The sequence below is a fragment of the Haemaphysalis longicornis genome, unplaced genomic scaffold (assembly GCF_048455015.1).
Source record: "Haemaphysalis longicornis isolate Haplotype H1 unplaced genomic scaffold, Haemaphysalis longicornis Haplotype H1 scaffold_5, whole genome shotgun sequence".
Taxonomy (NCBI): domain Eukaryota; kingdom Metazoa; phylum Arthropoda; class Arachnida; order Ixodida; family Ixodidae; genus Haemaphysalis; species Haemaphysalis longicornis.
The window spans coordinates 109,139,038-109,152,486 of NW_027526385.1; the positions used below are offsets into that span (position 1 = coordinate 109,139,038).

Below are 13,449 nucleotides of genomic sequence, written 5' to 3' on the forward strand. Positions count from 1 at the left end.
CACAGACAGAGATAAAAAAAATCATCTTTTTATCAGGCACAGTTGACAAATTCAGCATTCTGGCATACTAACCACCTACAACTGTAAAACAAGCGCGTGCGCACGTGTCCGGAAAAAATAGGTAAACGCGGTACGTCGTGTCATATTTGGCGTGCATACATGCACACACGTCCTAAGGCTAACATCGAACACCCGCAACGAGTACTCAAACAAACATCGTCGCCAATTAAAAGAAATGGCGCAATTCATCGTTGAGCAATTCTTGGATGCTTAACACATGGTGGTGACGATGACCACACGTCGTGACCGACTCATGTCTGTACGCAAGTAGAGAATGACCTTTTTTGGTTACTAAACGCAAGCCATACTTCAAAGAGAGGAGGTAAATAAAGTGCGTCGTTGGATTGCTTCCCTAGTAGTGTAGTAAGATTGGGGAAAATTTGGGAAACTAAGAAGCCGCTACTCGTTTTCTTATCTACAGGCCCCGTGCAGCCACAGAGCAGTGAACGGAATAGCGCTGAGCGATCAAGAAAGCAAATCCATGAAGACGCCTCAATCACCCGTCCCCAACGTGCCTGATGGCGACGACAACGAGACGCTACCTTCCGGGAGGCTTTCTTCCAAGCCACCAATCGCTGCGAGCGCTTGTTTGGACGCGCTGTCTGGCCAAATCTCTGGAAAACCCCGATGGTCATCTTTGCAGAGGAGCCTTTCAGAGATTCGCTGCTCGTCTTCGGTCTCAGCCTCCCAGGAGGTACTGCAGCCACGTAACGGCGAAGCCCCACCAAAACCCTCGGCCCAGGCCCCGTGGATCGAGCCTGCGTCGGTGTCAACGCTGTCTGCTGCGGCTCCCGTGGAATCCGACGACGGGCATCCTGATTCCGGTGCTAGGCCCATTGGTAGCAGGGCGTCGTCACGCTCAGCGTCTTCAGCACAGGCCTCGAAACCCAGCACTGCGGGATCTGCCTTCTCTCGAATGGCTTTCGCCGCATCCGAAGGCTCGGAGGTAAGGGCTCGAGCTGCGGCGAGTTTACCGCGAAATCTGATGTAGCGTGCCAGGCACTGAGCTAAATTTTCCCTCTATATGTGCACGTAGAAGGCAAAACCCTTCAATTATCGCCTACTTGCGTAGAATGCCAAGGCCCTTAACAATCTGTTTATCGCCTGATTAGAATGCCTACTGCCCGGCAGTGCGCCTTCTCGCTGGTTGTGAACATGATTTCCTAATGAACAGGCTTCAGTGATCAATGCTTCCATTGTGTTGTTTGTTCATGCACTCAGCTTCCGAGCGCTGCCTTGTGCCTAGCTTCCGAAATGCGTACAATTCGGACTGCTTCGGTTGCCTGTCGCACCGAGAATACCACATAGAAAGCATCAGGGTATTGTTGACGATTGAAATGTCGGCAATCGTTATGAGAAGCTCAGCCTTCTTGGCTGCATTGAAAACGCAAGCGCATTGCCCTGCTTCCACCCCGAGAACTCCGAGGAAACATAACCACCTCTTACGAGTTCTGAATTCGACATCTCTAATGTCCGATTGAACGCCGCTAATTGCTCTTACGACAGGGTTTGTTGGCGCTGTGGCCGACCTGTGAGCCGGCACTCAGCACTTGACGGTAGCCGCCATCACCCATGAGGGAACATGCTAGAATTTCGGGTATGCTTACGTCGAAGCCAAAAGTAAAATTGTTGAATCGGCCTTGAACCTCTGATGGCAATCGCGATCGACATTGGCTGATCCCCTTTAGTGTGTATGCAATAATTGTGGGTGGGTATCTTGACGTCGCACCGAAACGGTATTGGTGAAATGGCCGTGAACATCTGACGGCAGATTTCGTCATGACAGACCAATCCTACTGAGTGGCTACGTTGTCAGTCCTATTAATCGACTGAACGTCTGGTTAACGTAATGTTGAGCCTACCGATGTGGCCGGCGACGTTAAGTTGAGTAAGTGGATGTCGAGCTGAGGGGGCTGGTTTTCGCTTTCACCAAGTCGGAAGCCACAAAGCATTTCCGCACGCTCTGGCCAGCTGGGACTTTCAGCCGTAGTGTTGTCGGTGATGTTTGACTCGCATTCTAGAAATCTAGAACTTAAACTTTCCCTTTTTTTTTCGAATTTAGTGTGTTTACTTTCTTCTACAATGCGCTGTCAGCCATTTTAGCATTTGTTTTGGCGCTACAGACGCCAGACGGCCCCTTTTCTTCTAAATGGGCCAGTCAACGGTTTCGCATTAAACATCACAGCTTTGTTCACTCATTCAACCATAGCGAACAGCTGACAGTCATCTTATCATCTTATCACGATCCAGTGCAATGGTCAGAAAACGATCAAACACTCCGTGCATAAGCAAAAGTGACACACACTTGCTCACTCGATGAGCACACCAAGAAATCTCTAGCAATATTCAAGGCACACTTGCCACTACGCACAGTCAACGAGGCCTAAGATCACGCTGTATTCGGCTCTCTCTGAGTACTTGCTTCAACCAGCCTGAACCATCTTACCCACCAACAGACATCGGGGCAGTGTTTGAGTTGCCGCTGCGCACGCGGAGCACATGGAGCGGAGCGCGTACGCGTTCAGCATGTGTAGGCCCCTCCAAATGAACTCTTCAGCATCTGTTCGCTGTAAAGAGGCGACGTGCAGTACGCAGCAAAAATATGTCCAGGCACAAACCATGGCCTTTTCAGACGAGGGACTGAGGATACGATGGCTTGCGCGACGCTCAGAGTGTGGATCAGAAGGCCCGTCTGTGTGTTTAATGCATGGTATGCTCAGTGATAGTGTGTCCCGCGTCTTCTCACCAATTTCCACGCTCCTTTCCACCATGCAGGTGGCGCGGTGCAGCGCCCACTGCCAGGACTTCGCAAACACCTCCTCCTCGTACTTCGTGGAGGCCCGCAGTGGACGCATGCGCGGCTTGCACAGCCCCCCGCTGTTCCGCGCAGTGCTCTGCAGGACGTCGCCGTCTGCGACAGCCAGCCTGTACCGGAATCTGCTTCACCCTCCGCTGCTCCACAAGCCGTGCGCCCGAAACTCTGGACCCCAGGGAGCAGGGTTCCTGCGGCAGGTGCGGCATGATTTGTAGACCGCACTCTTAATTTGCTTGTGCCCACAGTGGCCCCGGAATTCTTCTAAAATGAAGATTTACGAGGGTACGTAGGCAAAAGGAAAACCCGTACCCAGAAAACTCCTCCGGCGCGTAAAGAACCAGGTCGAAGGGAGCCAAGTAGGGGTCTGACAGAGATTTCCTGGGTTAATAGATGATGTAGCTACACTCTCGCATCTAACGACAGTGGTAAGTGGGAACGGCGCATCGAAGGGAGAAAAATAGTCTCTCTCGCAGCAGAGCGCCCGAGCGACGAGCTACTGGGTGAAGCACAGCCCAAGCGTCAATGGCGGGCAGGGGCCCTTCTAGGAACCACGGGGCCTTTTCTTTCAGCGTTTGAATCCATAGAAGCGGCAGCCAATGTGGTGAGCACTAAAACAGGAAGGGAATCATTCACTCCATCCTACAGGAATATCAAAACTGTAGTGGTAATGATGTGTCACTAACAAGTTATGTGAACGAAGGAAACAAAGGGAATGGCAAAAAAAAAATAATAACCAAGCGTTTGCGGACCGGACCATTCTGCTGGCAAAATGACTCAATCATATTTATCACGGGCTATTAGATTAGACCACTACAGCTACGTTTTTGGTTTTATGGTCCTCACTGGTGTAGTTGTGCCGATACCAGGGCGGCTGTGCCCAGTTTCTTGAACACAGGAAAGCAAGGGGGGGCTTAACCCTCCTGCCCCTCTTCGTTTCTAGAGCCTTTGCGTATAAGGGAAGGAGGGGCTCGTAGCGTGCACCTCCGCCTCTGTTGCACATGCAGACTGTGCACATGTTTTTTATATTCCTTACCCACCCCCTGCCTCGCTCTGTATTTGACGCTGGCGATATTTTCTCAGGCGTTTTTCACGCTCATACGGCCCTTTTTCGGCACCTCTTGTTGTCTCTTCAGCTCGTTTCTTTAGAACCCTGGGTCACCTTTTTTGTCGCTGAGAATTCTTGGGCCCTCAACGAAATTTCGTACAATGCTTCCGCTCACTCGCATTTCTTCAACCTCCAGGACTGGTGTATCTTTTTTGCCGCCGATGAAATATACGCCAATGCCCCCCACAACCTTACGGGCACATCGCTGCGGAGGAGCGGGTGCAGCAATGCAGGAAATTCGTTTCCCCGTGTTCTTCTCTGTTCCTCAATGGTTTCAGCACCGATTGAACTAATGAAGCCGTGGTGGCATAAAGCTAAGCTTAAAAAAATGGCTCGTGTCTTTGTTACAGCTAATTACGCCTCAGATTGGTTGCACATACTCCCCTTACGCAGCACGTCTGAAGGCTGCCGTTGTTCAGTGTGTATTTTATTCTCGCACGATCTTGCTAGTACCACTCAAGCATAGAAAATTCCCGGCCTAGGATTCGTAGAGGAAGGTGTCGGAGAAAATGCGTCATCAGTCAACTGGTTGAAGCAAGCGGATAACACCTCCGTCACCTTTTTGCTTATACGAACTAAGGAATTAAAGTGGCCTGTTTTTATGCGTATTAAACAGTTTCTTATTGAATAGTATTGTTTGATTTGAATGTTATCCTTGTGTTTAGCTAGAGCATTTGGCGCGCCCACATACTTTTACCTTCCTTGAAAAAAAAATCAATTTTTCCTACCGAGCGGCTGCAGAACAATGTGTTCGTGCGTACCTACGAGTTGAATACCGTGCACCGCAACTTTATCCTGATGGATATGCTCTCCGGGTAAGGCGCGCCTTCCAAGGCCAAAAAAAACCTTGGGAAGCTGTCCACGAGTCTTATCGCTGAACAATTTTCTCGTGAATCTCGTTTATTTTTAGGTGTATAAAACATGAATTCCCCATTTATTGCGCCTTTCCCCCTTGCCTGGGCAGTCCGGAGTGCCGAACAACAGCCCTTGGGACCCCGCGGCAGAGTTCGGATTGTGCCCTCTCGTGTGCGGCGTGGACGTGCTTGGCGGAGGCCTCCTGCTGCGTCTGTCACCCATCGGGCATGGACACTGGGGACACAACGGCCTCCGAAGCATGCGAGCACCCAGAAGCGTTCCGTTCAACGCCGTCATGTGCAAGCTCGCGGGACGAGACGTGGATGCCGGGGTCAAGCCCAGCGTCCGCGACTACGTTCACGGCTCACACGCAGCTCCGTAACTGGCCCGGCGCACTGAAGGTATGCTATATACGGAGGCGGTATCTGCCCTATGTTAGTGGGGCCTCTCCTGTACACCGTGGCAGAATTTATTGTACCGATTTCATAAGTTGCAGCCTTTGTTTACCATGCAGCCTTTCATCCTTTTTACCTAGTAAGCTGCTGACAGTAGCACCTATTGAACGATACTTCTGTTGCTTGCGCCAGCTTCTTGCAGCTGCCGGTGAACCAATCCATCGCTCGAGGGCAGGTCGAGCCCCTCTCGACCTCGCCTGCAGTGATGACAGGTACTGGAATGTCTCTTGGACCCTCGTTGCTATTTGCCTTGCCGCACAAAGACGGCAGTTTGTTGTACGATGGAAAAATTGTCCGCACGGCTGCCTTATCACCGATCTTCTTCAAAAGGTGTGATACCCCATGCACCTATAGGATATGCAGTATAGGCGGCCCTAGGGTGAACGCTAACATGACAAGAAAAAGACGGTCGCAAGAAAAACAATTCAAGGGCCACCGTAACGTCGTAGTCCACGGCGTAGATCGGCGATAAAGCAGCCGTGCGGTCTGTTTTTTCATCGCCCTACAAACTGGCGTCTCTGTGCGCCAAGGCAAATAGCAATGAAATACGTGCGTGTGGAATGCGTGGATGGGAATAACCGCTTTCCTGCGGACGAGTTTACGTAGAGCGGAGTAGTAGATGCGTAAATCAGCGCCTTCGGCAGCGTGGATACAGTATGCGCACAGAAACGGAAAGTAATATTGCAATTCATTGCAATAAATGTGAGGAAAGTGATAGGCACCCAAAGCTGAAAGAAACACAATTTGAAACGCTATCGAGATGCTCACTCCCGGGAAATATTTGCGGCCTCAATGATTTGCATTCGGGGTGAACAATGCGTGAGCACGCCATCGACTGCACCTTTAGAACGATAGATCGCATATCTAGCGAGTTAAATGTGCCTTGGAGAACAGCCTTGACACTCTCCGTTTGCTTGGCTTTGTTACTGATGCAAGCTTGCATTTTATATCTGGAGAGACATCTTATCCTTGAACGGACGCATCCGTGAGTCCTTTCTTCTTCCGTGTATTTAATGTCCGGTTATAAATTCTACCCCAGTTGTTCGTCGGCGCTCAAGTTTGTCCCTTCTTGCGTCCGGCCTCTGCGCTGTTTTGAAGGGTTAATTATATATTAGGTGTCAAGAACGAGGAGATGAGCCCTGGGGGGACGAAGGGGTGGCGGGGAAATTGTTCGGCGCTTTTTGTTTCCGTGTGCTAAGAACGCTGTGCGCCGTCTCCTCTGTAGGCCTGTTTGTACCGCTACTTCTGTGATGCGCTTGCCCTCTGTTTGCCCTCACATTCATTTAGGTCGCGCCTTTTGTCAAATAAATAAATAAATAAATAAATAAATAAATAAATAAATAAATAAATAAATAGTGGGACAAACAAACGGACGAACGCACTAGCAAACTAACGATTAAAGAACGAGGAAACGAATAAACGAAAGAAGGAACCGATAAAGAGAAAAACGAAAGAAGAAATGAATTAAGGGACTAACACGAACGAACGAAAGGAGGGACAAACGAACAACCGAATGGAGGGACAAACAAACGAACGAAGGGATTAACGAAATTACGAACGAATGAAGGACAAACGAACGAAGATACAACCGATCGACCGACCGACCGACCCACAGAATGAACGAAAGAAACGAACGTTACTATGGGTGCCTTTATGAGAGACAATTGAGGCCTCGAGTAACGCGTCCACACCACCGCTAGAATCTGGGGGATCAGACAGTACAGCTTCGCCGTAAAAATGATTTCGTATTTCACAAAAATGTAAGCGAAGCTCAGCGGAGCAACGGCCACGAAAGCACAGATCACGACGCGTTGACGAGGCCTGCCGGTATCTTCGTGCAGCCTGAACACAGGGTGATGCTGAAAATAAAACACATACGCGCGGAATTCCCAAAACACAGCCGGAAATTCAGGCAGGAGTCGGTGTTGCGATGGGCGCATTCCAGCCGCCACAGTGACGCGATGCACACTTTGGCATGCAGCGATGCCGCGGCGCCTACGGCGCACTATAACCCATGCTTGTGTAGCCACCAAAACCACGCGACCGCATCAAACAAAACGTATGTAAAAAATCATGAGCCACTCCACTCTGTATAGGTGGATGGCGAAAAAAGCTGAAATGACAGAGAATATTACACATTGGAAGCTGTGCTGCGAATATCCCGTAACGCCGTCATTCAATTCTATAAATTGTCTTTTATGGAGGGGCAGACCATCGGAAGGGTTAGCCTTCCGCAGGTGCGGTCGTTGTCGGCTGTGCTAATCAGTCGTGTTCATCTAGCGCTGGCGGTAGGGCTTCTTCTCGGCCAACCGGAAACGACAATGCGGCAGCCAAAAGCGAGCGCCTGCCTGAAGATGGAATCGGGGACATCGACAACGGGATATTAGATTGCAGGAGCCGCGCTGGTTATTTAAGCAAGCACTTTATTCCGTATTCACACCTTATTGCGCGTTGAAGTTGGATTTATGGCGTCTGTGCTTGCACGGTACTGATCGCCAGCAGGGCCTGGAACTGGCCAAAACATCCCACAGCGCATCTCCAACCGGAACTTACTTAGACGCCAGCATCGAACCCCATAACTTAACACCTGTCCTTCACTTCGAGTTGTTGATCAATTCGCTTTCGCGCTAATAACGACTAGCCTCCTGGTTAGCTCAGTTGGTAGAGCGACTGCTCCGGTTAAGCAGTGGTCCCGGGTTCGAATCCTGGACCAGGACGAATTTTTCTTCAACTGCGAAGTTTCTGAGAAAGCTGTATAGCTTTCCTTTGTAGCCGTATGGCTGCATTTAGGTGGATGTCAAACTTTCCTTCATAGAAACTTACTCCACCTTGGGGATTTCCCCTAAATCTGGTCGGTTAACTACAAAAGGTGTCCAATATGGATGCGAGGGTCTCATAAACCACTGGAAATTTATTTTAAGCAACAACGAAGTAACATGCACCCTAAACAACAAAATTACGGAGTAAACAGCGTGTATTTACGCAAATTTGAAAATTACTTTTCGAATTTCTTTCGGCCTTATCACAACCACAAGCTCTGTCTGCCGAACTACAGATGGCACGGGACGAATCGACGGCCCCCCCACGACGTTGAGAGGTTAAACCCCGCAGCCGCACGCTCCAGTGAACTCGTCTTAAGCCACACAAACGTAGATGCCCAGTGCGTCAAGAATAGATAAGCCACGTCAGCAACATGTGATCCAGCAGAGAGGGTGCGAGTAGCGGGAAAGGGGGTCGAGTTAACGGGGCGCGATAGCTCTAAAGGCGAGAAACCTAAAATAATGACGTCATGCCAAAGCGGCCGTAGGCACGTTTAGCAGCGTCGCGTCGCCACTCCACGCGTGGATTGCTTAGTGGAAAACTGAGTGTGAAGCAAGTGCAGGGCCGAAGAAGCAGCCAGAAAGGAAGGAATTTGAGCTACGGAAGCCGATCAACGGAAGGAGAAACGGGCAAGCAATGCGGCCGTGGAGCCAGCAGAGGTGTCGGCTGAGACAGGAAGAACGGAATGCTCAGTTAGCAGTTCGCGTTATATGTTTCGTGAACGGCGCACCAAAGACGAGAGTTTCAGGCTGCTGAAGCCTTGAGGCCGATTTTCAGATTTGCGACGGAGGAAAACACCTGTTTACGTACAGACATTTTATATTTTTAAAGACGATAGTCTTTCTTTGGCTGCATAAACGCAGAAATTTCGGTCTGTCTGTCTGTGACCCAAGTCAGCCACTCGGCCAAAGCGAAACGAAAGCTGCGCAATAGCCTTATATACTCACAGCCGAATCTAAACGTCTAAGTGTGCTGTCTGTATTCATACTTGTCAACATTGTTGAACTAGAACAAGGCACTATGCAAACATAAGGCAACAAATCAATACACAAATGAAATTGGCAGTGTTTCTTTATTAAAATTCATGGGTGCCTGGCTTTTGCGATAGCAAATTAAATACTGCATCAACGGCCGAAAACTCCACCTGTTGTTGCCACCGCTACCTCCTGGCGGCATTTCAGAAATCTAACGGAAATAACAACGAAAGGTTCCACCATAGGGATACACGTTCCGCTTGGAACGCTCGTGGAGTAGGGCAACGTGGTCCTATATACGTTATAGTAGAGTGCCTCGACTCATGCACGTCTCCGCCGTACGGAAGCGCTAGCATCGGGACACCCGACTTAGATCAGTGGAACGCGGTAAATTTAAATTTACTTGAGCAAAGCTTCAGCGTGTTATCTTGGGAGGAACGAGACCGGAGAGGAACAGCATGAGAGGTGAGCGGGAAAAAGAAGGGAGGCCTTTATTAGCAGGGGCGCCAGTCGACTCTCGTCTTTCGGCGATATTTGCAGTGCAAGGAGCAGATACGCGGCTTTTCACCACCGCTTGTGCCGCGATTGTATGCGCTAAGCGGAATGCCTTAACTGTTACGTTATAAATATGCGTAGAAGATATCTTCGTTGCAAAAAGCCTCATTAAGCGGAATACTTCGTTCGCCAGTCTTGCCTTCATAAAAATGTTAAGTGATGGTACATTCCTGGATGATTCAGAATGCGGTAGCATTTATTACTTCTCCCTGGCTAATTTGTTATTCAGCCGGATGCGCGCACCTAGAGTCACTAGATAAGATACAGGATACCGTCACTGAGGCACGGAAGTGAGCAACAGCGGCCATTTTGGTGTTTATCAGTATTCCCGGATTGCCGCTTCTGCGGCCTCTCCGCTAACTTTGACGAGGTCGTTTGTAACCAGCACTGCTGCCGAAGGCGCTGCAATACGGCATCTTAGGACACACTTCTGTAGCTGAAATGCTGCGAAGCCCGTTCTGTTTGATTCGCGTTCGGAACGACGCCATTCGCGAGCAGCCGCAGAGCAGGGAGGACAAGCTGAGACTACCACAGTTGACCGACAGGAAACGCATAAACAACAAAATGGCTGCGCCCATGAAACGCCCCAGTGTAAATAAGTGTCACGTGATGCGAACTGACCAATGATCAGAGTTACTCAATAAAGACAGTTGCGAAACTCCGCTTCAGAATCCGGGCGGCGCTAGCCCCCCCACCCCGTGGAAGCTGAGGGGCAAGTCGACGCGCGCGGCACCTAGGAGATAAAAACGGAACTTCGCTAAACTATTATTATTCAAAATTCTTCTGTAAAAAAAAGATTGCTTTTTAAATTAAAACATAATAATTACGTAAAATTTACTTGTGTTTTTGCGGCTTTTCTTTTTATGACTTACGGCAGCAGCCGCAAGCACTTGAGTACTGCTTCAACGTCCTGCCGACAGACGACAGGCTAGTCAACTTGCCCCGTGCTTGCCCCGGCGCAGGGGGGCAACCGAAGACCGGCTTTCGATACATGGGGCCTATGGGGAGTTTCGCAACTGTCTATATCCAGTAACTCTGACCAATGATCATGGCGGCGGCACGGTAGGGAAAAAGAGTGCCGATACTCCGTAACCTTACTACTGACACCACGCGCACCTTGCTCCGGCTAAGTCCACCACACGGCGTTTCTCGGACGCCTCTCGTACGCCGTTCCAGCTGTGATTTGCGCTCCAACCATCCCAGTGGTCGCGTTTTCTAGCTTTCGCAGTGCCCCTGGCGGCCTGTCGCTCCTTTTAGATGCGACGCATCTCTTTCACTCGCCTTGTCCCTCCGGCGTAGTCCGGCGTAGTCCGCATCCCTCCCCCATTCTCCTCGCCGCGCCAGCTGCGCGCTAGCGCCGCTCTCACCGCAGCGCCATGTCCGTCTTAGCGCTCGCCGGCGCTCGCTCCGTCGCCGTGCCAGCTGTGCGTGGGTGCGGGTTAGCGCGCAGCTTGCGCGCAGCTTGCGCTCGGTTAACACATGCGCATGCGCTGCTATGCGCTGCTCTCTCTCATTCCGCTGCATATAAACTCGGTAACTGTGCCGCTCCGCTCAGTCGTTCCGCCGCCGCTCCGCCGATGACATCCTCCGATGACCACCGATGATTAGAATGGAGACTAACAGGCCTGCTATCGCGATGGTCGGCGCAACCGTAAAAATTTACACCATCTTCCCGCGAGGGGAACCATGGGGTAGATGCGACGCATCGGGGGCGAACATGCTGCGTAAAATATGGACACACAACAACAATGGACACGCTAACATAACGGAAACGCAACGGAAACCCCCGATGAATCGCATCTACCCCATGGTTCCCCTCGCGGGAACATGGTGTAAATCTTTGTTGCACACCAGTACCGGCATTTCGTCGTTGTTATTCCCACTCCTCCGTATTTTGCCGCCCGCACTGGCTGCACACTCTAGTCTACAGCGCGTACAAGCGGTGGCGGGAGTCACGAGACCATTCGAGGCAGAGACAGGTGGCGACTCCCGCTTCGACTTATCGTCTCCCTGTCAACGTCGCCATCGTTGAGAGGGTAGCTACTTTCACGCGCTCCCTACTTCCTTGCTCATTGCCATGATATTGGCACGCCGACAACGACTGGGACTAAAATTTCTCCGACATGCACCATCGGTGTATGAATGCGCATTCTCCGTCAACCACGTTTCAATTTGTACCCGAAGAATTGCGTTAACAGTATAAATATTCTTTAATCCTTTAGCCGCGGCTAGCTTTTACCAATAAACAAAATGAATAAAGACGTGCATTGAGACGGCTTGCCAATACATATCGCGTTCGCTCGTCGGGTGCACAGCCGGTCGATGAGTATCTTAACGCCTGCTTATCTTAACGCCTCCTTATCTTAAAGGGTATGTTAACCCGAACCATGCATTGCTTTCCCTTGTTAAGAGCCGTTCTTATTAGTCCATCCCTTCAAATCTGTCTTGGTTTACGTTCACCGCCTTCTCTTCGACGGCAGTACCTCACGGATTCCTCAAACTGGCGTGAGAGAAATACGAGCTTCAATGATTTCGAATGAAACCAGCATGTGAAGTTGCGATCAGAAGTGGAAAGAGGTATTAAAGGGACGGCTTTCGACTTTAAGCAAAACGTTATTCAGGGTTTAGTGAACGTGTGGGTTAGAACGCTGAGCCCATTTTTTGCGTCCAAGCCCGTCACAGTCATTCCACGTCCACCTACCGCGATCCTTGTGCAGGTCCACAGTGTCTGGAAGCCGGCAGGATGAGACCGTCCGTGTGCTGGGCTGAGCCACACGGTGGCTGCAAAGGCGTTCTTCTCCTGGACAGCACAATTAGTGGACGTGGCGCCACCTTCCGAGAGAGCACTAGGGAGTGCTTCACAGCACGAGAACCTCTTCGTGCTCAATACGAGCAATTCACGTTTAGTTATATTTTCGAGTATACAACTACATCCTGCGGAATATTTTCATACGCTGTAATAAATTTGGACTGTGTTAAACAGCGAACACGTGTCCGGATTCTTTTCCCCAGCTCCACGTGGGGGCTACAAAATTGGGCTTGACAATTCCAGGGACGACTTGCATGAACGGTTAATTCTTAGCGCTGGGCGAGGCCACCTGTCCCATTTCAACACTCATTTAAGGCCTCCTGCTTTGTGTGGGTTATAACCAAAATACATTTTTTTAACCAATGAAATCCAAGCGCTTTCTTTTCCAGGTTTTTGATAACAAACGAGTTTTCCAACAATTACTGTGTCCAAACCAATGACGTTAGTAGCGGCACTCAGGCGGCGTCGTACAAGCTCAAATTATAGTCTTCGCTTCCCTACAACAGACAGAGAGAGAGAGAAAGAGAGAGAGAGATAGAAAAAGCGAGACTTTATTTATCCTTCGGGATCAGGAAATTGAGGTGAAGGCGGCCCAGATCGCCACCTTGACTACCAGCGCCCGGAAGGTGCTGATGACATGGCCTGACTCTCTCCGGGACGTACAACATCAACTGCCAGGGGTGAGGGGAGGGAACGAGGGGAATGGGTCTGCGGGGCATTCGCAGTGGGAACGGTAGTGAGTGACAAGTGCCCCGCAGGATGGGCAGGTAGGGGTAGTAAAATGGTGAGTGCGTATCAATTGCATTCGGTGTTGGAAAGCGCGTGTTTGAAGAGGTGTGGGTGTGGGGTGGGGTAAGTGGACTAGGCAACGGTGCAAATTTCCATCTGCAAAGACATGTTTGTTTTAGTTGTGAGCAGTGTATTTGTCAACGCTCCGTAACAACTCAAAACTTTTAACGGAGTTAGCGCCATACAAGAATCCTTTTCGCGTTACGCTACAT

At 50.3% G+C, this 13,449-nt stretch overlaps 1 protein-coding gene across 1 annotated transcript; it reads left to right on the forward strand.

Annotated features, from left to right (window-relative positions):
- Positions 1-439: 439 nt before the first annotated feature.
- Positions 440-5,222, forward strand: LOC144139363 (uncharacterized). The gene is made up of 3 exons (XM_077671730.1): positions 440-1,006; positions 2,836-3,072; positions 4,945-5,222. The coding sequence occupies exons 1-3, from the start codon at positions 542-544 to the stop codon at positions 5,215-5,217; spliced, it is 975 nt and encodes a 324-aa protein (XP_077527856.1). The 5' UTR covers positions 440-541; the 3' UTR covers positions 5,218-5,222.
- The last annotated feature ends 8,227 nt before the right edge of the window (positions 5,223-13,449 follow it).

Bases quoted from the DNA above. Each gene is read 5' to 3' on its own strand.
- LOC144139363 (XM_077671730.1), top strand. From the start codon at position 542: ATGAAGACGCCTCAATCACCCGTCCCCAACGTGCCTGATGGCGACGAC. The intron at 1,007-2,835 runs GTAAGGGCTCGA...TCCACCATGCAG, and splicing joins CCGCATCCGAAGGCTCGGAG to GTGGCGCGGTGCAGCGCCCA. The intron at 3,073-4,944 runs GTGCGGCATGAT...TTGCCTGGGCAG, and splicing joins GAGCAGGGTTCCTGCGGCAG to TCCGGAGTGCCGAACAACAG.